Here is a 27,979-nt window from a genome sequence, read left to right on the forward strand (position 1 = left end):
GTGTGCAATAGCTTGGGAGTCGTTATACGATTTCTTCTTTGAGAACAATTTCATTCCATTCACCAACATGTTTACCATCTATGCCTCCGTCTCTTTGTTACATGAATATATTTGTATCCAAAACAGATGTTATTTAAGGACATGTCTTCTACCGTTTTAAGGTAGCACAGAAAACCTGATATGTTATTGTGCTTTAAAGAATTGTCTGAACAAGAATCAATGGGTATGGACTAGTACCTATAATTCCTGGTAGTCCAGAGGGCCTGTCAATCAGACAGCCAGATATAGTCTGGGGCCTTGTATTTTGTAGGCTGAGCCGAGTGGCCCACATACAGTATCTAAGCATTAACCTACATACTGTATAGTGTATACGTCCCATACCAACCCACACTGCCATAAGCCATATTTGTTCTGTGAATAAATAACGTGTGAGGCTGCAGTGGAAAATGAGCAGCTTCAGGTTCCTCTGGGCCCACATCAGAGAGGACCTGAGCTGGTCACATCATGTGGATGTAACCCAAACTGATGACATTGTTCATAGCTGCTTTACTTTAGTCTGTAAGCCATGTTTGTAATAAGTTTGTTTTGATTAGATGATAAAAGAACATTCTGCATTTGTAACAACCACTTCATGCTTTTCAGAAATAAGATATGCAGCTGGTGGATGGAAATGAAGCTCCACCAAGGGCCAAATTAGCCATTGGGCCAGTGGTCCAGGCCAGGGGCCCTTGGCTCTCAGGGGCACTTCGGGGAAACTGGACAGCACAGTACTGGGTTTGAGGCCCTTCATTCGCTGTTCATTTTGTTAAATTTAGGTCTAAAAGATGATAAAAACACTGAAAAACACAAAGAATATGTGTCCCTGGCTCCACCCACACTGCTGCAACTTGCAGCGGGGGCCAGAAAACCGGAAACGCTTTGCCCCGATGTCAAGTTGCAACGTGGGTGGATCTTCATTCCCATCCACCAGCTGTCTAAAAACCAGGAAGAGACTTGCCACGTGCGGCAAGAAGCATCTTTGTGACTCTACTGTGAGGATGCACCCATACAGGTAGGCCTATGTAACTCTGAGAGGGTAGAAATTTGGTTCCATAACTTCCATTTGTACATTTGAGTTTTACACATGCAGACCATATTATCTCATGGAGAACACAATTATAGGTGTCATTAATTAACCAATTAATTACCCCAAATGAACCATGACAAACTGCCTCTGTGTGTATGAAATGTAATATCACAGCCATTCTGAGGAGAAGTTGTGAGGTTGCATGTAACAAAGTTTGCATCCCATTAACAACTATAAACACATTGAACTGAAACATGCGCCCATGTCCTTCATAGACGGGGCATAACACAACGCATGTCATTGTTAAATAAAACAGTATTACTAATATTAATTTATAAATCCATTGTAGACATTAAAGGCCTACCTGTTGGTGCATCCAGACTCATTCAACCATGACAAGTTGACAACAGGTGAATAATTATACCAGTTTGATTTTAATTACCCCGCATCAACCGCAACGCACCACACCAGTCTGTCATATGGTGCGTTCGACGGGCAGATGAAACTATGCAAAAACGCATCACAGCATAATTGCAGCTATGACGCGGCAGCTTCACGCGTCATAGCTGCTTAGCTTCGTAGCTTCATGTCGCTGGCTTCCACTGACAATAATATAGTCTTGATACAAGACAGTCTGTCAATCATATTATGAAGTTGTGACGTCACCTCAAGCAGATGCAGTCTGTTGCACCCTTAGAGTTGCACCGCTAATGATATATTATAGGCCTACCGGTAAACTAAAGGCTAAAACTAAAGAGTCTGGAGTATGGAAAGCCAATGGTCATACGGCGCCCTGTGGCCACTGAATGGAATTGAACAGAACATCCACAATATGGCAGCTAATTCAATATTTTAACAAGCTAATAAAGAGTAAAGCCCACTAATGTGATTTTTGTAATGGCCGAGCACAGGTGATTCTAATCACTAAACAGCCATGCCATCACATTCACTAGAACATTCTGCCAGTTAGTTGTTTCTCTGGCCTAGGGGCATTTGGGGCTGCCTGACAAAATATGTATATGAAAATATTCATAGCTGTAGCCTACTACAAATCGTATAGTACTATTGATTTGGATATAGTTGATATCAATGAATGTGGTGTTGAGCTTTTTACCTGAAGCATTGCTATATTTGTCAAGCTACTTTTTGGTAGTGGTGCCTATAGGAACTGCTATCTAATCTGCAGGATGCTTTCTACACGAACATACAAGCCACAGGTGCACATTTAAACCTTATTGTGACAGAAGCTTGTGAAACGCAGAATGAAAATGCCTGATTGTCTGTTGGTGGACGACAGAGTTGTACGGTATATTATCCAGTAGGGCCCCAATCCCAATTTATGCATCATTCTTTGGCGCAAAGGAGCTGTAAACAGCTGTTCCTTCTGTTTAATAATACAGCATCTTGCATTTATCACTGTTTTGCTGCATATAATGTCTCCACAGTCTCCTGCTATTTTTCTATACGTTTCCTTTCTTTATTGGCAATGTCACGACTTCTCTTTATAATCTTGTGTAAAAGAAAATCATGAATGTTGTCCTACATTTCACACACAAGGATATATTGATATGTTCTGGTGTTCAGTTGCACATTGGAGGCAGTGTGGAGGGACAGAGAATATTTCCCCCTCAGTGCAGGTTATAGCACTGGTGGAAACGGTACCCTCAATTATGCAAGCATAGAGAATTCAGCTCAGTGCCTGTTTTCAGACAGTTGTGTGGGAGGGCAGAAGTGATCCAAAATGCCTACAGGCTGGTTGAAATTGAGGGAAGTATGGTCAATAAGGTCTGTCTGGACTGCAGTTTGCAGGGTTCAAGCCTGTTCGTTATGGACCAGTAATTAAAAACACAAATACTAGAAGCACAGGGATTAATAAACCACGTGAATTATTAATAAAAAAAATCAATATTTCCCCCCTACAAAAATGTACAAGTATGGAAATATTTCACAATTTGAAACTTTAATGAAGGGATAAAAATGGGGATAAATCCACACGGGACGCGCACCCCACCACGAGAGAGAACAGACACAAGGGGTTGGAGGCTAAGGGTGTGTCATTCACCTCAATGCAAACCAGGCGCATCGGCCTGTCATCCTCAAAAACCCATCTCCCTTCCTGCTGACACCCGTGCAACCCAGACGCTTCCCTGCTCGTCAGCAAACAGCGAGCTGTCACAGTCTGGGCAGAACCAACCACCCCTGTTTCACCTCTCCAAGGCAGGCTGCAACACATGTACAGTCACATCTTGCCCTCAATTTACAATTCAAAATGTAGGCATTTAGTCTTGAGTCTTATCCAAGTGCTGAGTGCCTTACAAGTGTGAGATCGGAATAAGCATGAATTCCAGTCAATAAACAACAAGGTAAATTATAATCAGAGAAACGATACCAGGTAAACAATGCACCTATAGCTAATATATTCTAGTAAACTAGCATCTAGTGAAGAAGGGAGTCTGAAGTGGTTAATGCTAATTAAGGGGTGAGATGGAGTCTGAGAAGGCGAGTGCTCGGGTGAGATGGTGTCTCAAGAGGTGAGTGCTAGGGGGTGAGGAGTCTGAAAAGGTGAGTTCTAGGGGCTGAGGTGGAGTATGCATATCTGAACTATACAGTTCACAAATCACAGAACTGAGAGATGAATGCGACAAATGGACACTCCGTTTGCATTATTGTTTCAATTAATCTTGAAGTAGCTGGAAAAACTCTTGGTCCTAAAGGAGATGGACGACTTTTTAGGCTTCTATCAGCTATTACCATTATTTTTGCAATTTTCTTCATGCACTTCGATGGGCATAATAGTGCTGTGAAGTGGTGCGTGACTGGGCTCATCAGCACCAATTTACACGCTGCCCTATGGGGGGTCTGAGGAAGAAAAAAAACATACTCACACACTGAGAATGATCTCACCGTCAGGTGAAGGCAGGTGACTACAGCCGGTGCATATTAAACATGGACCAGACCACAGCACAGTGGAGGAGAATGCAGATCACGTCTCAGACTCACAACAGCTCCCTGGATTCACAGTGGGAGAGAGGGCTTTGTCAGTCCACTGACCCGTCTTCAGCTTATCAGCCAGACAGCCAGGTTGTTGAAGATAGTTTGTGGAGTTAAAGCTTTTGTTGTAAAAAGAAGATTCCTGATCATTCCTGTTTTCAGGACCTTGGACAGCAACCAATGGATTCCTGATTCAGTATAGTTCTCAAACATCTATTCTTCACCCAAATTGTATTAGGCCGCAGACTAGCGTTTACCTACCATGGGAATCTGGCAAAACCTTTGTAGCGGTCCCCGCCGAAAGAAGGTCATGACTTTACTGATGGTATTGAATTTATTGGAATCCATAAACCAACGTAAGAACTGACAAAATAAAAAACACCTACATTTGCACGAACAGTACCAGGTCCATAACATTACCTTTCTGTAGCTCACATTAAGCTCCAAATGTAAATACCACATTCAAAACAATAGCCTAGTGAAAGTACCCTTTTAAAATGGCTTTAGCATTTAACCATCAGTCAGAATTATATCACTTATTCTAATGAACCTTTTAGCAGCCGTTTTTAATTCCCAAAAAGTTATGAAATACTTTTTAACCCTTTTAAGTGTAAATATAATGACATGAATAAAGACAGTTTTTACCCTAAAAGTATGAAATGCAGTGATAACAATCCTTCCTTTGCATGTGCAATTCTAACCTTTCGTTTACAACACAATTAAGAGTAGCAAACCAAACTCTGGTTTATAGTGCATTATCCTTGTAGCACCATGTGCCTTTGCTGCAGAAATACGTTTTTCATTCCATATACCATAACTGAACAGGATGTAAACAAATCAACAATGCATTTTTAGCAATAGTCCTTTAGCTCCAAAAACGTGTTGTATTGCATGTTGCAAACACAGTCCATGTGTACCAACCTTATGCCTCTTCGGGGGGGGGGGTGCTAAAACAATCATTGAATGTCTCAAAATACAAACAGTAAAATGCGCGGGTTGCTTTGTAGCAGTAGAAAAACACGCGCCTCCTGGTGTCTGGCAGGTGTCTGGTTATTAGGGTTATTATCAAAGAGATTCTATAATCTCGTTTTTATGTAATATACTTCCTCTTTCCGGTGCGCAGGTAGCTATGTCACACAAAACTCCCTTCAAAATAAAAGTATTTGGCTCAAATCACAAAATAAAAGGAAAACAGTTAGGCCTATGTTTCACAATAAGATCATAATAATAACAATGTCTGTTCACCCAGAATATAGAATAGTTCAGTGAAAAACGTGTTTGGGTTCTTTACAACCTTCACTAAAACATCTGGGACAATGCTCCACATGTCCCAGACAACTTCCAATCTTCCGCTGTAATCTAATAAAACCCTCTTCAGACTCCACCTTAGCCCGTAGCACTTGCCCTGCCCTCGACGACCTTGCAGGCTTATGCAAAGACTAAAATATGCAATTTAGATAGCATATAGACAGATGCCAGGTCATTATTGATCTGGCATTCGATAGTGTTTATAGTTTCAACATGGATGCTACTGTTAGACGGATGATATGTTCTTAGTTTACTTATGATCTAAGTCTGACTATGCATTTGATTACCTTGTGTTATTCTTGCTTATTGTAAGTCGCTCTACAGTCTGGATGCCTAAATTGTCTATTGTAGGTGGAGAGATAACCGTGGACAGAGTGATACCAATGATCACAATAGTCATTCTTATACATTCACTAACTTGTGAGTTCATTCTTCTGGGGCGCACACTCCGCACAGCCATGCAGGCCAGGAGACGAGAGAAAGAGAGAGAGAGAGAGAGAGAGAGAGAGAGAGAGAGAGAGAGAGAGAGAGAGAGAGAGAGAGAGAGAGGGAGAGAAAAGTTAGAGGCCGATATATAGGCTGAAAATATTCATAAATTGATGACTGCTTTTGTACCATGCATAAGTGGAGAAACTAATTGGTGAGTGCCGGGGAAGGACCCAGGCTTGTCTCATTCCCTCTTGTTAAAGAGCCAGAGATAATGCATTATCTTTAAATGGTGTGCCTTCCGATTTTAAATTAAAAAGATAACTGCAATGTGTGGGTCGCCATGAGGTTGGAAAGATAATACGCATGATAGAGAGTAGAGAAGAGGAGAAGAAAAGAGGCTGGTCAAGAATAAAATTGAGTTCTATTAATTGCAATTTGATAGTATTGCTGGTCAGAGATGCTGTGATAGTGAGGTATGAATATTTATATTCATACTTCTGTGTTTGTTACTTCACCTGTAACTACCACGAGTGATGACTGATGAGACGGGTGGGAATACTCATATGGTAAATAAAATATACAAATGTATATAAACTAGAAAGGATTGCAAACAGTAGAATGCATGCCTCCACCAACACAATGGAATTTTCATATAGGTGCCAATATGGCACCTACGGTACGACAGCTTGTGCGGTGTCAATAAAATAGCCTCTCTGAGGCCCTCTAAGGGAAGGTACAGATTAATTTGTTCTTCCTGAGGAGGATCAGGTCCTCCAGTATGTGCAACAGGATGCTGCAGATGTTCTACCAGTCCGTAGTATACTAGTAGACAATCTGGAGGTGGTTACTGAGGGGAGGATGAGGAGGAAGCTGGACACATTCACAGACCCATCGTCCCCCAGCACAAGACAGTGCGTTCAGTCTCAGTCTCGACTCAGTCAGACCAAGTGCAGATGGCTTATCTACTTTTACCTGTTGTTTCTATCCTGTGTTTCATGCTTATAGTGCTGTTGCTGCTATGACATCTGAATTCCCTCATGGGGATCAATGAGGGAAAATACAAAAATACACATGGAATGACATGTAAACAAAACATAACCCCCGTCCAACTGAGCTGAGTTGTGATCTGTATTCTGGTCCAGTTCTGTTTCATATGGACCGGTTATAGTCACCTGCCTTCACCTGTTACCGCTTAGCTCATTCTCAGGCCTCATTCACACAAACCAAACACCAATCAAGCAAATGTTTGGTCGTTTCTTTTGTTTTTTGGGGCCACCACAATGCTTTTCCAATGGGAGTCACATGGTTTGATCAAACAGTGTTTGATTGCTGATTGCTGGTGGTGTTCTGCCCCTCCCCTCATCAAACAAAAATGTTTGGTCAAACCATGTGACTCCCATTGGAAAAGCATTGTGGTGTCCCAAAAAAAAAAGACCAAACATTTGCTTGATTGCTGTTTGGTACGTTTGAATGAGGCCTCAGTGTTATAGTGTTTTATTTTTTCCTTCGTCTTCTCAGGACCCCCATGGGGCATATTGTGTAATTGGTTCTGATGAGCCCAATCTTGCTTAAAGTACAAACTCACAGTACAATTATGCCCATGGAAGTGCAGCAAGCAAATTTCCAAAAATAAGGTAATAGCTAGGATGAGGTGACAGGTGAAGCACTTTATCCCTTTATCCAGCTGAGCTCGGCTTATAGAAGCCTAAAAGTCAGCCATCGCCTTGGGGATCAAGAGTTTTTCCAGCTGCCTGAAGATGATTTTAGATGAATGTCTGACATTTGGAGCCTTTTTGGAGGTGTTCAAGGCAAATGTGTGAACTGTGGTTAGAAAGCCTCTGAGCTTTTCTAAGACAAAAAGGCAAATCCAGTGTTCATTTGCTCAGCATCTCTTTCTGTGATTTGTGAACTGAATAGTCCAGATGCATCTCTGTGTGAAAATACCATTATTGTTATTATTATTATTATTATTATTATTATTATTACTACTACTATTATTATTAAGGGGAAGTGGGAATATGCGTGTATAATTTTACGGAAGTCGGGGCAGAGGTTAGTCATTTCATTGGCATCCAGTGAGTGTGTGTGTGTGTGTGTGTGTGTGTGTGTGTGTGTGTGTGTGTGTGTGTGTGTGTGTGTGTGTGTGTGTGTGTGTGTGTGTGTGTGTGTGTGTGTGTGTGTGTGTGTGTGTGTGAATGGACAGACGGACACAGGACGGACACACGGATGGACGGATGGAGTAAAAAAAGAGACCCGGGGCGCCGGCGTGGTGGTCCAGGCACCCCAGGCTGCAATGCCAGCCTGACAGCGCTCCACGGGTTAGGATCCCAATCCCGACAACCTTTGCTGTGTGTCACTCCCCATTTCTCTCCACATTTCCTGTCAGTCTACTGTTCTATCAATAAAGGCATGAAAGCCCCAAAATATAAAGGAAAGGTTTAACGAAAAGAACGAGAGTGCATAAAATACTTTATGTGATTTTGCATGTAAACCACATGAATAATGTGTGTGCCCATGTGTTGCAGCGAGGGCAAGAAGCCACTGTAGCCTGCCTTGTAGAGGAGAAACGGAGGTGGCTCTGGATCTCCTGCCCAGACTGTGACAGCTCGCTGTCTTATGAAAATATATGCTGATGAGCAGGGAAGCGTCTGGGTTGCATGGGTGTCAGCAGGAAGAGAGATGGGTTTTTTTTGGGTGTGACAGGCCGACGTGCCTGGTTTGCATTGAGATGCATGACACAGCCCTTTGCTTTCTCCAACCCCTGACCTTCCTCCCTGCAGTCTTGCTGCAGTCTTGCTGCCCCCTCTCAAATGCTGATACCACATCACAGGCTGTCCTGCTGTCTTGTCCCCTTGCCTAGCCCTCTCGGAGAACTTGCACTGTTTCTTTGCTTCACTGTCACTGTAAATACTTTCTTCTGGCTTTCTGCTTGCGGCTGTTCTCTCACATCCTCTCACATTCACAGAATGCTCTTGGGGGGGGGGGGCGAGCCGTGCCAGCTGGCGTTGCCCATGGCATGGTGCATATAGTATAGGCCTAATCCTGCAACACTGATGACATGTTGATGACATATTGACCTTTATAATCAGCACAGGCAGACTATCGTTAATTATATTCTTTTCATTTCATGTTGGACTGTTCAAGGGCATCGGTCGGTTCAAGGCATTGAAATGACTGAATTATCACACACTGCCTTCTGTCTTCCAAATGCCTTTGTCATATTTAAATTAAGTATTGCTGTGTCACAATTATATGTCAATGCTTACACATTGTGTGCACAGAAATTAGAAAACATGTAGTTAATGTGAAGAGCCTGACTGTAGGCTATTTCTTCCCTCTTCACACTGATTAAATTATTATTATTATCCTTGGGAAATTAATGTGTGTAAAATAAATGTCAAATATAGTTTGGAGCTTCTTTTTCTTAAAAATAATAAGAGTTCAATAAATGAAGCCACTTTTTAGTGAACGTCCTGATCCACTTCCTCTCTTGGCTAACACAGTGGAATGTACAATAAACTCTTAATATATTGTGTTGTTGTGATTGAACATTCAGTTTATTAATTATTCGGCAGGCAAGTCAGGAAAGTCAGCAAATAATTAATCTTTTGTGTAAATCAATATGTTTCAAAATATCACCCATCCAATCAATTTGATCACTGATGTATTTACTCCAAGTTTCACAGTAACTAATGGGCTACTTAATTGTAAACCTGCCAAAACAGCACAACTGTCCTTCCTTCTACTCTGCTTATGTTGTGGTTTTGGACCCAGCTCATTTCCCCCTAGATTCCAAGGAGAGAAGTATATATATATGCAAGGCCTGGTGTGCGTGTGTGCATGTCAATGCATCTATGATTGTGTCTTTCAGTGTCACTGGTTCAGTGTTCCTGCAGTTCGAAGCAATCAGTAGATCGGAGGCAGCAGCTGGTCATTGACTCCAGTGCTTATATGAAACCTATACTGCTTTTCTATTTAGTTTACTTGATATTTCTTTGCATAGTTTTGCAAGCATCTCTCCCTGTCAGTGTTTTGGGGATAAAGTTGACTTATTTTTATTAAACAATACATACATTTTAATGAATCCTTTTGTGCTTTTGTGCAGAGCTGGTCCACTCGTGTGAATTGAGGGGCGGTCTTATCATCATACATCACATTCCGTGCTCAGCCAATCAAATCATCACAAAATGTGTCCTTCTGGCCAATCACTTTTGGCGGCTTCACTTTTCTGTCCTCACTTTTATCCTCTTCCTCAATATGGACAAGGAAGCTCTGCGAAGGAAGTGAAGTGGTCACGTGACTGGGCTGCACCATGACACTTTCATGGACACTTTCACAGCGCAGGCAGACCTTCACGCACAGCCGCGTCAGAAGAACCTGACGCCCTTCTTCTTCGTGGGGTTTTTAGACAGCTGGATGGAAAAGAAGCTCCACCTCCGCGGCTGACTGACGCGACGGACAGATTCCCGGAAACGCTCTCCTTCGCGTCAGTCAGCTGCGGAGGTGGAGCTTCTTTTCCATCCACCAGCTGTCTAAAAACCCCACGAAGAAGAAGGCCGTCAGGTTCTTCTGACGCGGCTGTGCACGAAGATGTGCCTATAGCCTCATGGGAGCCAAACCCGGAAGTTTGGCAGAATGCACTGGAGTCAATGAGAGCTCAGTGACCAGCTCATGAACAAACATTATTTATGAACAATTGAGACCTTTTGTAAAGTAATCACTTCTGGAAAATAACAGAAGACATGTAACACATTATTGTCTGCTGTGTTGTTATTCGATGTGTACACTGTGTAATTTTTATAGAGGTATGGTATCTAAAGAGCACAAAGTAGGCCTACCTTTCTGAACGCACCAAGTATCGCGAGACCTCCCACCGTTTCCTGTCTGGCAGCAAAATCTTGCGATACTTCGGAGCCAGAAACCATACCTGCTGCTGTTTAGATCCTCAGATAAATATATATACTGTGCACTCTGTGCACATCAAAAGGTAAGTGATTAGAAAACAACCTGTGTGTGTGATATGTCTTCTGTTATTTTCCAGAAGTGATTACTTTACAAAAGGTCTCAATTGTTCATAAATTATGTTTGTTATGAGCTGGTCCAGCCGGCTCCATTCACTGCCATGTATTCATTGCACTTCCGGTGTGAGTTTGGCTCCCGTGAAAGTGTCCATGAAAGTGTCATGGCGCAGCCCAGTCAGGTGACCACTTCCCTTCCTTCTCAGAGCTTCCTTGAATATGGACTTTGCTCAGCCAATCAAATCATCACTATGGGGTCCTTCCACCGCCTCCATTTTGCAACTGAACACAATCAACAGAAAATATCAATATGAGACAATATCAATATCTCAGAGAACATGATCCACATCACTTTTTATACTAGATAAAGATACATCTCACCACGTCAATAAAGAAAGGAAACTAAATAGTAGGAGTCATGATTCATATGCTGCAAAACAGCGATAAATGCAAGATCCTGTGTTATTAAACAGAAGGTACAGTGTTTTCCAGCTCTCCTGCTGCCATGAATGATGCATAAACCGGGACCCTAACAGCTAATCAGGTCCAACAGACAATCTGTGTATTTTCATCAAGCGTGTCACGAGCTCCTTTCACAATAAGGTTTAAAAGTATGTGTCGATCTTGTATCCTTTTAGAGATCCACATGCAAATTGGATAACTGGCTGTAGCTTTGTGCCACTGCTGCTACACAATATTGCAAGAAGTGCCTGCCTTCTGTTCATATTAACTACGTTTTTTACAAAAGCAGCGTAACAAATGTAGCAGACTAGCAGTGGACTTACTTAAGGCAATAGCTCACCATGCAGCGCATTCATTGGAATAAACAGCACAACAAATAATACCACTATATGATATGCTGTACATAAACTATTCATATATTCATTTGCCAGGCGGCCCTAAATGCCTATATACTAGGCCAGAGAATTGTGTTTATTACTTTCCAAACTTACAGCATGTTGTGCTGTATGTGAAGGCATGGCTGTTAGTGTTCATTCCTCACCAAACCGCCTGTGCTCTGCCAGTTTAAAATGTCCATGCAAATAAATCATGGACAAGTTGGCACTACTAAATTGCACTAAATCGATCATTGATTGTAGTCATTTCATTGTAAATTCTGTTCTGTTATCTATTCTAGTCTACATCACAGACTGATTAGCAATACGCCACTGTGATTAGGACTCAAGGAGACTGCAGACCAATAATCTTTTAGGTCTCCCATGCACCACCAACCTGACACACCACGCTACCTGAACGGGCAGTCTGGTGGGCTCTCAAACACATTACCCCATTGATAAGGAAGCACTTCATTGTTGTCAGGCAGAAACCTTGTAGGCTACACATTATGTCCAAAACGGTTGCTTTTCAAGAAATGGAAGGAAGAACCAGCATTTGAATGGAGCCAATATAGTTATCATTTAGTCACAGCAAGCTCTATGTTAATACTTTTCATTGGTTCAATATATCTAAAACCCAAAGACACACTTAAACAATTTCAGTTTCACTTTTATTTCTTTTGAAAATAGCGATAATAGCCGATCTACAAACTCACATCACAACACATTGTGAGCTTGCAGATTGTCATCGGCTATTTTAGATCAGCTACCTTTTTTGGGTGGCACACTTGCAAAAGAAAACGTGTAAAGAAGAAATATGATAACACAATGTAGGCTACAGGATTTACAGTCCATAACATACACTATTTACAGGATATTTGTTTGCATGTGATTTCTTTTTATAAATCTCAGCTCTTTTAATCAGACCTCAATCCTGTTATTCACACAACTATGCATTTGGGGCCTCTAGCCTACTTTAGGGTGAGACTGAGTGCAGGCCGGGACACACACGGAGTGTAAACATAATTAATATAAGTACATATGGCCCCCAGGGGCCCCTGGGCACTGGCCCCATTGGCCCTGTCCATAACTTATTGGGGGCAGTTAGGCGGTCCAGAAGGTCAACGGTTCGTCTCCTGTACCCGGTTTGTGTCGATGAGCATCAGACCTCCCTCACTGATGCGGTTTTCTTTTTCCTTTTATTTTAGTAAAAAGACTAACAGCAGCCCCGGCCCCCAGCAGGCAGCATCTGACAGTCCATGGCAGCAGATGATGAAGAAGATTTGTGGCGACCAGAGTGACTTGATTCAACTAGCAAGATGAGTACCGAAGAGCACACTACAATGGAATGACAAATTCACATTTACACTCAATAATATGGTGATATTAGCTCGTTAAATTCTTTAACTCTTAACTTAATTATTTAATTATTTAATTTCTTAATTATTTAATTTAATTCTTTAACTTGAATTATTTAATTCATCAACTCCATTATTATTATTATTTCTGCTCTCCTTTGGCTATGTTTGATTCATTCCTTTTTACCAGCGGCCACATGGGGGCGTCGTAAGCCCGCTTTGGAGCGGCTCCTGCTTGATGTGAAAGTGCACGGTGGATGTCTGTCGCAGCAGGAGGAAAATGTAAAGCTCTGTTTTGAATTATTCGTCCTAGAGTGGAGTGAATTAGACTGGAGACGAAATGTCCACCTTGTGAGTGTGTGGACCTGGACCGAGCCGTACCGGACCGAACTGGACCGTGTGTGGAGGGATTTTAACAATGTTAAGGAACTGGTTTCGTGCAGCAGAACTTGGATTTTGTCCCGTTTGTTCAACGAGGTGGCTCAGGTGGACTTATTGAATGTTCCATAAACATCTCAACATGTATTCAGCAGGCTTCCTACTGATGGTGACCGCACTGAGGATCCAAGCGGACAGCCTGGAGGCACCAACAGGTACTGTGAAAGTTAATTTATGTCGCTTGCCGACAAGAAATCACCTCAGCTGCCTTCAATTAAAACCGCTTGTCGGCGACAGCGTGTGTTTTATGCCCCGTGATGTTTTTATTGTGTTAGTTAAATGTACCCGCCTTTTCCGATAACGATTATGAAAACATAAGCATTTGGTGTTGTGTGTGTGTGTGTGTGTGTGTGTGTGTGTGTGTCTGTCTGTCTGTGCGTGTGTGTGCGCGCGCGTGCGTGCGTCCACAGTCCACCACACACATTACACATGCAGCATCTAAAATATGTTGTGCTCTGCCTTTAGAGTTTGGAGCAGGTGCTTGAGATGTAAACTTTTTTGTTTACAGTCCAGAATGACAGTTTTAGGAGATGTTTTGGTGTGTTGACGACGTCATCGGATCTGCATTTAATCACACACACACATACAACACACACACGCTGCTCATTTACTGTCAGTGGTTCTCAAACTTTGCAACATCAAAGACCCCCATTAGACCCATAACTCCACTTTGACACCCCCCCTCAAGGCCTCACTTTGAGACTTTGGTTGTTAATAATAACATATATATTTTTTATTATCAATACAAAGTACAACAAGTCCTTTATAAATAATGTTGTCAGTTATTCCCTATAAAAAAGTCCAGACTGCTGGTTCTCTTTCCCCTGGGGAAGGCAGTGTAGAGCTGACCAGGAGGCAGATGCCTCCTGTCCCTGACCTTTGGTGATTGAGAAAGCCAGCATGACACAATCTTGAATCCCTCTGTGATTACTAAGGTGTAAATGTCCCAGGCTGCTGATGTGCTGTTTTAACCGTCCTCTGTAGAGCCTTGGCTCATGGCCGTGAGTAGAGAGAATCTTTCATTATATGCTATAGCAGTGGTCGTCAAACATCTCCAAACAACCTGCTTTTATAACGGCTTGCACATACATGTACCGGGGGTGTGGGTGGGAGATGGGGAGCAAGCTACAGTAACTGTAGCCTACCTGTATGTGTATGTCTTGTGTATTTGTTTTGTACTGTATGTTATGTTGCACCTACAGGTATATGTTTTTGTACTGTGAATTTGCACTGTATGTAATGTTCTGCATCTCAAGGGGCCATCCGCCCAATACAATTCTGACACAAATTCGGACATAGACTTTCATGTCAAGGACCTCCACAGGAATATGTATTTTGGCCGTGGACCCCCATCTGAACATATTTTGTGCCAGGGATCCCCACATTTTATGGTTAACTGTAAAATGGTCAAACTGATTTGGAAGATTCACTTCACCTCAAGGACCCCACTTTGACCCCACTTTGAGAACCACATGCTGTAGCTATAGCTTTATTTATTATTTACAGGCAGCTATAGTCTTTCTCCAGTGGCTGAGAACCATAGATTTTAGTCTACTAGACCTGTACGTGCCCATCGCAGTCGGACACCGGCCTACTTGGGAACGATGCAACTCGGAAACCTAATATTATACGTTGTCATAGCACCTGTTTTAACTGTCAGTGGGCAAACTGACTGTGAAAGGTGTACTCAAGGTGCAATCAATTTGACCTACTGGCAGAGCCTGATTGGTTGAGCCTCAATTGGTTGAGGCAGAGGCTGGAAATTGCACAGGTGAAAGAGCCTGACCAGAGCCTTTTGTGGTGGTTCTGGAGAACTGTGGGTCCGACCGACTCTATAGCGGGCACTGCACTCCCTGCCGGCGTGTGGATCACGTGTGTCGAATGTGAAGTCGGTGGGTCAAACGGTTCACGAGTTACGTGCATTACACACACGCACACACACACGCACACACACGCAGACAGAGACGTGGCACATTTATAGTTAGATTCCAATATGAGGTTTGATATCATGCAGACCTAATATAATACCGGTGTATATACTGTATATATTTTAAGTTTTATTTTGTGAGATTTTGTCACAAAGAAGATGTCACTATTGTCATTGTATGGTATTAAATGGGTAGTTTGGTTAGGTTAATTTATATGGACAAGTATGATATTTGTTCATATTACAGTATGTTGACACTAGAAAGAAATAGCACAATAGCATACCATAAAACAATAGAAGACATTTTCATTGATTTTGGATCCAAATAGTGGTCTGGGTGCTCTGTTGGAAGAGACGGAGGCATAGATTTTGGTGAATGCATTGCAATTGTTCTCAGACTGAAGAAAACATATAATATTACAGCTCCAGGCTACTGCATACAGTAATCACTGAAATTCACAGAGCCAACTTTAATACAAGTAGAAATTATCCTTACTTTGCCTGTGGCAGCCTAGAATATCATTTTACTGAAACAGCCTTTAGGCCTGAAACTGAGAAATGCATGTTTTGTAGGATAATGATTGATTGGAAAGGTTTCCCTTTTTGGCTTCTAGTCACACCCTGTCAAAGTGAAAAAAATGTTTGGGGACTTCCATGAATGTCGTCGCTATGATATAAATACTGTTCATGGGGTATCTATTACACTGCTGCTACCAACACCATTATTATTAGACTGAGAACAGTTGTCAACAGACCAGATCCACTCCCTGCTTTCTGAGATCAAGTTAGATCTCCAACTTAATGGACCTGACAAAGCCTGTGTATGGAGCGAGGCAAATGCTTCTGTAATCTAGGAGTAGGAGTCATGTTGGGAATATTATTAACTGTTTTTGGAGCATTCTGTATTATATTTGACTTTGCTTTGCAAACAAATCTACAATATCTACACAGAGATCTCTGCAGAAAATAGACGATCTACAAGCTCAACACGTTGCGTTGTGAATTGTGATGCGTTATGAGCTTGTAGATTGTCTATTTTTGCTGAATGTTCAGAATAGGGATGCTAGGGTATGGTAGGTATATGGTTAATGCACATAATTATGGTCTTCTTTTATGGAGGGAAATGCTTCAGTAATGTAGTCATGTTGGTAATGTACAGTAACTGATTTGGAGTGTTCGGCGTTGTGTATAACTGTATTACACACACACACACACACACACACACACACACACACACACACACACACACACACACACACACACACACACACACACACGTTTATTCAAGCGGTTTGAGTGATTGAGTCAGCCTGGCAGAGGTAGGAGTCCATAAATATCTTCTATTATGCTTCTTTTATGCTTTAAGGAATTTTAATTGCCTTGACTGTTAGGCCCCAGAATGAGTTTGTGCTTTACATTTGGCCAATACGGTTGTTGACCAAGCAAGCAGCATTCACAGATATGTCAAGACATCCAAAATAATACAAAATGGGGAATTGCATTATCTATATATTTTTTTTTTGTGCTGATTCTGAAGACCTCATAAGTTCCCAGTTCTGCAAGTAGCTAATGCACTTGGCAAGCGTCAATGTTTTCGTACATTTGTTTCTAAATATCGAAGAATTATTTTCTCTTATCGATGTGGATCGAGTTTGGGGCCATGACAGTCGATGTTCTGCTACTAAAGTCTATTTCCTGAGAGAGAACCAGACTGTCAGTGTGCTCAGGAACATGGAGAAATGCCTCTGACAGGCTACATTGACTCTGTCAAAGCTGAGTCCTGCTACTTTACAGGAGCCTCAGTGACATAACAGCGCTGTGCCCATGTCCCTAGATCCTAACAGTGATATAGTGGAGAGAGACGGACCAAAGGGAGGTCCTGGTTTTACGAACAAAAGATGCTGGTTTCAGTTCATTACGGCTTGAACCCTGTACATTCGTTAGCGGTTAATAGCATGTCAGGCGTGCAGTTTGTGTTACAGAGCCTCACAAATCACAAAGTGCTGAACGAATCGCGAACTTAAGTTCAGTGCCTTTTTATTGTTGTGTAAGGCTGTTCTCTGCAACAGGGCTGCCTGCGATTATACCGGATACTGACTATGTCTCGTAGTGACATGAGCATAACTACTTTGCCACTCACTACTTTGCTACTCGATTTGCCATTCACTTTATGCATGCGCAAAGTTGGTGCAGATACCATACCATGTACACGGGCAGAGAGGCTGTATTATAAATAGGGATGTGAACGACTCAAGGCTCAAACATAGTCTGGATTTTCGGTGGTTTAGGTGACCACCGAACTACAACATGACGTCATGAGCCGCGGTGAAGAACAAACCACCGCCACCGCTGGTGGTCACCTCACCACCGAAAATCCAGACTATGAATAGGCCTTCACACCACCGAGTATGTGACTTGTACACTGATAGTACCGTTTTTTAATTATTTTTAATACTAGACTATTATTTTCTCGTGTAAACTGTAAATCCACTTTAGTTCATTTTCGTGTGACACTCGTGTTCTTATAAGCAGGTTATCAATACTTTAGTCAGATGACAGGTAGTTACAATTATTCTTATGAAGAGAAGTGCTGCTCTGCTGCTTTGCAGCGGGTTTGTATAGCAGGCAGCAGACATAGGATGTAAGCACACCTGGGATTCCATGAGTGGCCAAAAGCAGTGGCGTCTCTTCCAGGTTTTTAGCTTGCCCCCACGGCATTCTGCCGCGTGGGTGGAGCTTCAATTCCATCCACCAGCTGTCTAAAAACCCGGAAGAGATTCCGGCCACGTGCGGCTTTTGGCATCCTCGTGATGCTCAGGTGTGCCTGCACTGATATGGAGCTATCAGCGGAGCTGAGTGACACGCGCTGCATCGTGTCAGATTTCACTTTCACTTTGTGTAGACTCAGAGAAAGGTCTTAAGCTGCATTGGACTTACTGGGCTTACTTCCACAATGTTTTTGTGATTTATTTACTCACAACCTGTAGCAACGATGCGCTCTCAATTAATCTAATCAGATTTTCTGTTAGAGTCTTGATCAGTGCTGATGAAGGCCATTGTTGGTCTCGGTGAGGAAAAGCAAATAGTGAAAAGGACTTCTAGTTGTATTTTTTGACCGTACCTGCCTAGTAGTGCCTACTGCCTGAAGCCTAAAGGATAGAGAGCGGACCAGATGAGCGGTTGTTTTGTGTGCGCAGAGTTGACGGCCAAGATGATCGAGGGGAAAGGCTTCTGTGAGCTGATGGCATTTCTAGAATCATCTTGGCCGTCAACTTTGCGCACACTATGCGCAAGCAGCTCACTACTGGTACTGGCCAATCACAGCGGGGCTGTGATCCGCTCTCTAGCTATATTATTATGCTGATTTATAAATAACACAGACAAGAGACATGCAGTGTGCACAGAGATACACAATCGCACAGTTCCCTTTGTTGTGGCTGATAATAATTCCCATTAAATTAGGCGGCGGCAGGCGAAACATGGGAGCTAAAAACAATCTATAATGACGCACGATAAAACAATGAAAATGATTCATATCCAAATGAGCGCAAAGTTAAAAATGTTTATATAGTTCAGTGCACCAAATATTACAATACAATAAATAAAGAAAAATATATGCAATAAATATGTGCAAAGAATCTAACAAATAACAATCAAACAGTGAGCAAACAAAACGTGAATGAATCAAACTATCAAGTAAAGTGCATGTGCGGTCAACAAAGTGTATCCTCCCAGCTCACCCTGCCTCCAAGTTCAAGCAGCCTTAGAGTGAGCTGGTACAGATAACCGTATTCGTCAACTACCAGCGGCCACCAATAATGGAGCATCAATGCGGTGCCCACACCCATCACCAACCAAGTGAAAATTACTATAACTAAGCACTCTTTGGCTCCTACACCCTTTACCATTTGGAATACAATTGATCATTTTTTTTACAGTACAGTACAGTAGTTTTACAGTACCGTTTATAACGTTTTTGAACAAACCATTACAAAAAATATATTGAGTCGAGATCAGCATGAGTCAAAAACCGAGTTGATTTTCTACTTTTTTCACGTCCCTAATTAGAAACCAGGTACTGATAACAATGAGCCCGTCTTCACAACATTCCGCTGATCCTGATTAGCCTGGACCGCTACCTGCCCATAGTGTCACCCAGTGGCACCGTGTCTTACCTGTCACCACAGAATGTTGTTAATGGAGCTGACAACGTTGCCAGATCACCTTGCAGCTCTCGACCTACGGGGCCCTATCTGGGCTCTTGGGATCCATCAACTGTCAACGTCACACCTCCAGGTGGTGCAAATGTGTTGCTTCCTTCACTCAACAGCAACAAATCATTATTGAGCAGATGGAATTGCGCCAGCAGGCAACATTCTTCCATGTCAGAAGGTCCCTCTACGCTTTTTCAGACGCTTGACTTTGCTGTGTTATAGACACGCTCACTTAACGCGGTTGCCTGGCCTGGCAGGCAACACCGATAGGCTTGTCATAATGATGACATAGATAATCACAATTGTTTCCATAATCGTCACAATCATTTCCATGACATTTTTGTATTTGTTGTATTTTATCATAATTATGTTGTTGTTAAATACAATTACTACATTCAAGCTGTTTACGGTATGTTGGGATATGGGCCAACAACTGCATTCCTAGCTTTGGAAAAAAAAGAGACATTGCTTTTTTTAAATTCAGTGTTTATAAGCCTTTTTTCAGAATGGACATAATTATATATTTTTTAATACAGGAGATCATAGCAACATCCATTTATATCAGTTATCCCCAATCCCCATGCAGCCGCAAAGGCAATTAATTATATTTGATGTCATATCGCCCATCCCTAGTATAATATTTTCAATATAATTCTATGAACACAAATTGCACCATGCAGGCAGACACAACTTAAATGTATACACATACCGGTAAATCACTGACAATGACTGTACCATGCTTTTAATCATTTTGTAACTTTCTAAAACAGCAACAAAAGGCTGCCATTTTTGTTCACTATGTGTCGCAATGCGTTGTGAGCTTGTAGATCTGCTATTTTCTATTTTAACAGATTAATATAGAAATTAGATTAATGGAAACGAATCTGATAATTGCACTTATCTCAAATAATTCTGATCAGGCATTCATTCTGTAATTGTGTCAGGCCTGTGGATTTGTTTAATGATCCGCGATGAGGGCAGAAATATAAAAGAACCGTTGATTTGTGGAGGAGGAAAAACTCCTCCCTGTAAAAGGCACACATCAATTGCCTCTGAATTCAACTGCTCTAAAAGCACTGGCTTATCCCTCTTCTGAGGTTGGCGTCCGTGACAGATATGCAGAGCTCTGCTAAACGTATGAACGCAGAGCGCTGGCTGGGCTACGCTTGCTGCAGCAGCAACAAAAGAATGGGGAGCTGAAAAGTGTCCAGACTTTTGAACTGTGTGAGATGTGCGTAGACATCAGACGGACAGAGCTTCACTTTCCACCAAGTTTTTCTTTTTTTTTAGGAAGTCCCCACTCCCCAGACAGAACAAGAGATCAAATACTCCTCCCCTGCTTGGCTCTCTGCTCCATTGTACCACTTGTCACACATTCTCCATATAGGACTCGCTCTTCTTCGTGACTATGCCTCTTTGAGAGCAACCGGACCTGCAGGTGGCCTAAATGCAGTCAAACCACAGAAATCCATAACGTATTGATCGACAAAATTATTTCCCCCCCCTGTTCTCCCCTTGCCATGCTTTTCCGTTGATCTTACCTTTTCAAGACATGTTGTGCTTAGCATTTTTGTATCGGACCGGTAGCGGACACGGTGCTGTGTTCTAGGGATGCACCGATCCGATACTCGTATCGGAGATCGGCGCCGATCCAGGCTAAAATTCTAGATCGGGTATCGGTGGCAAATGGGCCGATCCATTATCCGATCCGATCCGATCCAATCCGATAATTATGTGTAATTACAGTATGAAAACAACTCTACCTCCTCTGTGACACAGCAGTGTAGTATTGACAGTATAACATGTGGAATGCAGCCAGGCTAGCCTGCTCACACATTAACCTGGTCTAATTGTTGCACAGTTATTTAATAAATAATTCAGTGCATTTATATCTGTGTTTGTTACATTTTGTTTTACAAAGTTGGGAAAGTAATGTTTAAGTCAAGCCTTGATGTTGCCTTACACAAAATAATGATTCCAGACTCCACACAGTGAGCCATACAGCTTAATAGGTTATTACGTTTCTTTGTGGGGGGTATCGGATCGGTACTCTGTATCGGCAGATACTGGACCCCCATGTATCGAAATCGGTATCGAATGCCAAAAAGCCGGATCGGTGCATCCCTACTGTGTTCACGGGAAGAAATAATCCATTTGGACTGTGCGTTCTCGAGTTGTTGCCGCTTGAAAACAGCATGCCCTGATGGCAAACACAGTGGGAAAAGAAACAAAAAAACAACAGGGAGCGGATCTGCATGGGATTTTGCAATTGCGTGTTGTTCCAACTCTTTACAGTAGATGGTGGTGTTCATTGACATTTGACCCCCCCCCCCCCCCCCCCCAGTAATAGCCCTGTTTTAATGCGGTGGGCAAAAAACACTATTCATTCTATAACCTATTTGAAGGATATTTTTGCTTTTGCTATTGTAATCATGCCACCTGTCACCGTTCAGATTAGCCCCAGGTAGGATTGATGTTGGTGAATCCTCTTTTATTATAAAACCTAAATGCTTGGCTTGTTTATTATGGATGAGATGGAAACGGCGGTGACATATGCAGGCTCAGGTCCGTTCTGCTGTGATGCCTGCCTGTCCATTTAGTGGAGCTCAGGGCTCACTCTGTCTTCCGCTGCTACCATTACCTCCCAGATTTGTCACCCCGCTGACAGGCAGCCATGAATAATCTTTATGAATATTCCTCCGTTGTTTCCTGCTCCACCGGTGGTTCTGTTTATTCTCCTGAGCTCAGCCAATTGTCCCGTCTATTTCCCCAGCCATGAAACGCATGGTCAGGCATGTCTCCTCTCCTGTGAAGGATGACTGCCAACAGCGCAGAGTCGAGACGTCTGCAACGTAGTTCGACTACCCAGCCGGTCCGTAAAACTTCACCCGGCGAGGAAAAGACCACAGGGCCGGAATTATGCAGGGTCAGTGACGTGAGTGTCACTTTGGTTCAGGACAACATCATATGGAATAATAACAAGGAATAACATTCCTTTCACTTCAATTTTCAATTTTCACGCCTACATTTCTTTCTTTCTTTGCAGTCCTTCTCCCTCCTTCCTCTGTCCTCTGCCTCTCTCTGTCATGGTATTTTTCTCACCAAGCCCACAGCAAGTTATCAAAATCTCATCATCAGTGTGTAGTGAGACCAATAACTCCTGTTAGTTAACAAACCTTTGAGCCTTGGAGCGTATCCATGGTGCACTAGATATATTAAAAGTTGTGAGATGGGGAACTTGAAAGTAAAAAAACTAACAAAACTAAATCATATAATAAAAACAAGTTTACTAGTGTCTTTCTTTTTACGTCCCTCAGATTCTGCAAGGTCTTGTGCAACATGAGTCGTGTTTCCCCTGTGTGTGTGTGTGTGTGTGTGTGTGTGTGTGTGTGTGTGTGTGTGTGTGTGGTGGGGGCTATATATGCAAAAAGAGATTTACTGAAGAACAGACAAATGGCGGCCAGCCTCATGTTTTGAATGTGGTTGGCTCTCGAGACACGGATAACGTGCTCATTCTCTCAAATGTATCTTTTTTACACCACTCTGCTTTACACCGCCTCGCTTCTCACAACCCTGTCCCCTTGCACGCTTTTGCCCTTTGGTCTCATAGAAAAACGAGTGGAGAGTTGAGTTTTGACGGATGAATCCTGATTCTATGGACAGGCATTTCAGCAGGTAACAGTGAGCCATAGCACCCTGGCCTGGACTATAGCATCTGCTGTGTTGGCCTCTCGACATCCGTTTGCATCAGCAGGTGGCACAGAGGTTGGAGCCCTCATGGCCTGCGAACCTGGACAGGTAAATGCAATGGCTCACATTCATGAGCAGGGAACCCCGGGACACATCATCTCCTGCATGGGTAATGAATGAGCCACCAGTGGCCACAGCGGTTTTAGCATCCACGGTAGAATGCACTCGGATGTTTGGGCATGTACCGTATGCCTCTAAAGGCCTCATTTTGTGTGATGTTGTGATTTTGAGCAGCGCTACCAACGTGTGGCTGTGTGTGCCCCCACCCCCAGTGGCAGCCAAGTCTATGGACTTTTACAGAACCTTTTATTCCGTATAAACCTTTTAGGCCACTGTGAGCCTAAAAAGCGACTTCACACAAATTAAGTTTGTGAGCCGCTAAATCATTGATTAAAGTAGACCCCTATGTGTAGGGGTCTACAGACAGACAGTTTAGGGAGGGTGGCTAATGGGCATGGCTATCGATTTCTTCTGTGTGACTGTGTGACCCTGTGGCCCTGCAACCCTAATCTCAGCATCATTAGAGTCAGAGCAGATGGTGTTGTGACACTGGACTGTGAGACTGAGAGATATGAGAGATAACTACACAATGCAAATAGGAGAGAGAGAGAGAGACCTACACTGGCTACCGGTTAAGTTCCACATCACAAAAAATACGTCGTGCATGAGACGGACCTACGTTCCATAGCCTGGAGGGATGCGACACTCTTAACTTCAAATTAAAATGTCCCCAAAAAGCCATTTCACTACACCTTTAAACTGTGCTTCTGCTTCTGCTTAGCGATAAAGCTCTTCATGCCCTGGTCCCACGGTCCCCTCACACCAATAAGCTGTCCCTCTGCCTCTGGAAGTCATTGGACTCTTTCATGTCCGCACTGAAGACACACTTGTCCACTCAGGCTTTTGGCAAATAGTTTGTTTATTCTTGTTAACATAAAGTGTCCTTGCATTTTTGAAAGGTGCTATGTAAATTCAAATGTATTATTATTTGAATACCTTAGTATTCATGCAAAATATCTCCATAGTGATACAATATCACTATGGGTTCACACGAGGGGTGCTGGCCCCTCCTATGTCCAGCTTTTAATGTGCGTGTAAACACAAACGTTGTCCTAACACAATTTTTTGAGTAAACACAAACATTAAAAGCTTGACATAGGATGTGATTGACCGGAATGAGATGATGTATGATGATGATAAGAGCGCCCCTCACTTCACACGGGTGTGATGAGAGAGAGAGAGGGAGAGAGAGGGAGAGAGAGGGAGAGAGAGAGAGAGAGAGAGAGAGAGAGAGAGAGAGAGGAGGAGGGAGACAGAGATGTTGATGCAGGGATAACCCCAGCAGGCATTAACAACAGCAGGCGGGTCTACTTTGTTGCCCTTGTGTAAAAACCTGGACAGTTGGCATATGTTGTTGTGTGAGATCTTTAAGCACAGGCTCTGGAACGTTGACCTAGAAAAGTGATGTTCTCAGCAGAAAGCTTCCTGCTAACTCAATCAAAAGAATGCATTGGTTGCTTTTTTTGTTCATCCTCTTCTTTCGTTTATTTAGTATTTTGCGCTCAGCGCTAGTTTTTTCACTGTGCATTTATGAAGCTGAAAAGAAATCCTTCCTCTGCAATAAGACATGGCACCTCCACAGAGACTGTTTTGGCAAGGTCTTTGACACACACACACACACACACACACACACACACACACACACACACACACACACACACACACACACACACACACACACACACACACACACATAATACACACATAAATAAGTCAAGTTTATTTATATAGCAGGCTTAAAAACAGCAGTTGACCCAAAGTGCTTTCCAAGAGACAATAGCAACACAGACCGTAGCGTAGTAGTCCATTTACAAATCAAAACTCACACTTGTGTGAGGGGCGCCTCATCACAAGATGTATTTATATTGTACCACATGACCATGATGTTTACTTAAATAAAAGTCCATAGACTTGGCTGTCACTCTATACCCAGCAAGCCAATTGACGTCATGATGACGTCCTCCGGTGACGTTCAGGACTATAGGCCAGATCACAGCCCACATGGGGATGATCTTTACGTCATTTCCAGGACGTCTTCACCAGTTGAAATAATATAGCTTATATTCTGCACCAGATCTAACTAGTTATGATATGACTTAAGTTATTCTGGCCTCGATCGGACTCTCTCTGATTCATCCAAGGACGTCCGTCTTAGTGGGCAGAATTTATGTTGGTTGAAATCAGGTGATATTCTGGGCCAGATCTGACTAGTCTTGGTTTGACTTGATCTGGCCCCACTAATTCGTCCAGGTCCTGACCGTGCTTGCTGGGATATAATTATTAAAAGTGCTCTAAACAAACATCAATAGTCCATAGACTTGACTGCCATAATGATGTAATTTCAAAAGCCAGACGTTGTTGTGGCTAATAAAGCCTATAACGTATACTGTGTAGCCAGGTAAACCATCATCATGTGTCTCCTGTAGACTGGTCTGCAGAAATCAAAAGGTGGAAGGGACAATCAGCATTCTGCACAGCATCTGCCCTGTGACCGACAGACACTGATTGGCGCTTCCACTTTTTGGTTTCTGCAAAATGCCCAGCGCTTGGGGCCACAGACGACACATGCATGATAATGCGAATTCACACAGCCGGCATGCGGTTTACCAGACTAAATAAATGGTAAATAGTGCATTTATATAGTGCCTCGCTACTTTTTTTGGTGTCAGCATCATGTTATGCTTTAGCTATTTAAAAATAGCAGATCTACAAGCTCATATCGCGCCACCAAGTGGCGCGATACGAGCTTGTAGGTCTGCTATTTTTGAAAAATCGAAGAACGACTGACATTTTTTTTATCTGATCTCAGGTCAGAATGGGTTTAATCAGACCAGTGTGTGTCCAGTGGAAACCTCGTATGAATCTGATCTCAGGTCAGAATGGGTTAACCAAGGTGCTTCAGCTTTACATAGATTCTGGATTACATTCACCCATGTACACACACACACATTCATACGCCGGTGGCGGGGGAAACCATGCAAGGCACCAACCTGCTCATCGGGAGCAATAGGGTTGCACAGTGTTGCTCAAGGACACCCGGGATCGAACTGGGAACTTCACCTTCTCATCCAGCCACTCTACCGGCCACTCTACCCCTGAGACACTGCAGCCCCAACATATGACCTCAAACTGTGTTAAAGGGATATTTCACTTTCAGTCTACTCAGGCTTATATGAACACCCCAAACAGTTTTTAAGTTGCTTGAATCAGTATTTAGATAGTTGATATTCATTTTAGCTGCCCCACCCCCATCCTATACAAACCCATTGTAACTTCAAACTCTATTTTAACCATGATAGATTCATCGAAAACACCGTCCTTTTTTCTGTTGACTGATATTGTCAGACAGACAAAGTGAACTCCCAAACACCGCCTAAGAGAAAATCGGCAATTTTTGTCCTACACAATTGACAATGAAGGGAAGATGTACGATGATAAGAGCGCCCCTCACTTCACAAGGGTGTGATGGGTTTTTTAACTGATTTTGCTGCTAGATTAACTAATTTTTATATTTTTATTTATTTATTTTATTTTATTAAATTAAAAAAGCACCTGCCACTTGCATTAAGGTAACTTGATTGATTGACATAAAAAGGGCCTGTCGGCTCAAATCCACAATGCAGTACATTGTTTTCAAGTATTGTATCACAATCGTCAGTAGCATTACAAAGTTATATACAAGGAAACCCACAATTCAAAAGATTTCCTCCTGTATTTCCCATTCCAAGTGCGTTTGTATATAACGCTATTCCAAAGCTCCCTCGGGTACATTGTTTAACTATTTTCAGCAATTGGATAATATATATTTTTTGGTGGGATCTTGTTGAGCTGGTCATTTTGAACGTAGCTCTCAATGTTTATGTTGGCGCTTTGATTCTTCTTCTTCTTCTTCTTCTTCTTCTTCTTCTTCAGGAGGAACAGTTCTTAATCCAGTCAAACATCAGTATTCATGTCCTTTCCCCCGTTGGGCCTGCAGGCCAGTGTCTTGAGCCTCATGTGTCGTCCATGTTTAATTAAGAAACCACTGGAGAGGGATTACAGTCTGAGGCGCACACAGTCATCATGACAGGAGAGAGAAGGCTTATCGTGTCAATGCTCACAGAGCCCAGCAGGGGGCAGAGTCATGTTCTTACAGTCAGCCAGAGGGGTGATCTCTAGTCTACGCCAACACAGTGGCCCTGTCGTGAGAGGGTGAACTTAGTGGGTGACATTTATTTTGCAGTAAATCTTACATCAGCACTCTACTGCCTAATTTAGTTAATTTGTTTGAGCTTAATTGCGTTGGAGACACATCTTTCTTTGCCTCTAGGACTGCTTACTGCAGCACCTCTGCTAGGGTGAACACACTGGCATCCTGATGGGATAAATAAATGGTAAATGGTGCATTTATATAGCGCCTTTATCCAAGGCGCTTTACAGAGATTGTGCATTACATTCACCCATTCACACACACATTCATACACCAATGGCAGCGGACACACATTCATACACCAATGGCAGCGGAAATCATGCAAGGCACCAACTAGCACATCGGGAGCAATTAGGGGTTCAGTGTCTTGCTCAAGGACACTTCGACAGTAACTC

General features: G+C 42.7%; 1 protein-coding gene across 4 annotated transcripts in view; it reads left to right on the plus strand.

Annotated features, from left to right (window-relative positions):
* Positions 1-13,307: 13,307 nt before the first annotated feature.
* LOC310869716 (receptor-type tyrosine-protein phosphatase U-like) overlaps positions 13,308-27,979 on the plus strand; it is a 176,688-nt gene continuing 162,016 nt past the window's right edge. For all 4 annotated transcript variants that reach the window (XM_083780577.1, XM_083780579.1, XM_083780578.1 and 1 more), the window contains exon 1: positions 13,308-13,599. In XM_083780577.1, coding sequence (XP_083636703.1) covers positions 13,506-13,599 — 94 coding nt within the window. In that variant the 5' untranslated portion in view covers positions 13,308-13,505. The remainder of the gene's footprint in view (positions 13,600-27,979) is intronic.

The sequence above is a fragment of the Protomyctophum parallelum genome, assembly GCF_964188405.1.
Source record: "Protomyctophum parallelum genome assembly, chromosome: 1".
Classification (NCBI taxonomy): Eukaryota; Metazoa; Chordata; class Actinopteri; order Myctophiformes; family Myctophidae; genus Protomyctophum; species Protomyctophum parallelum.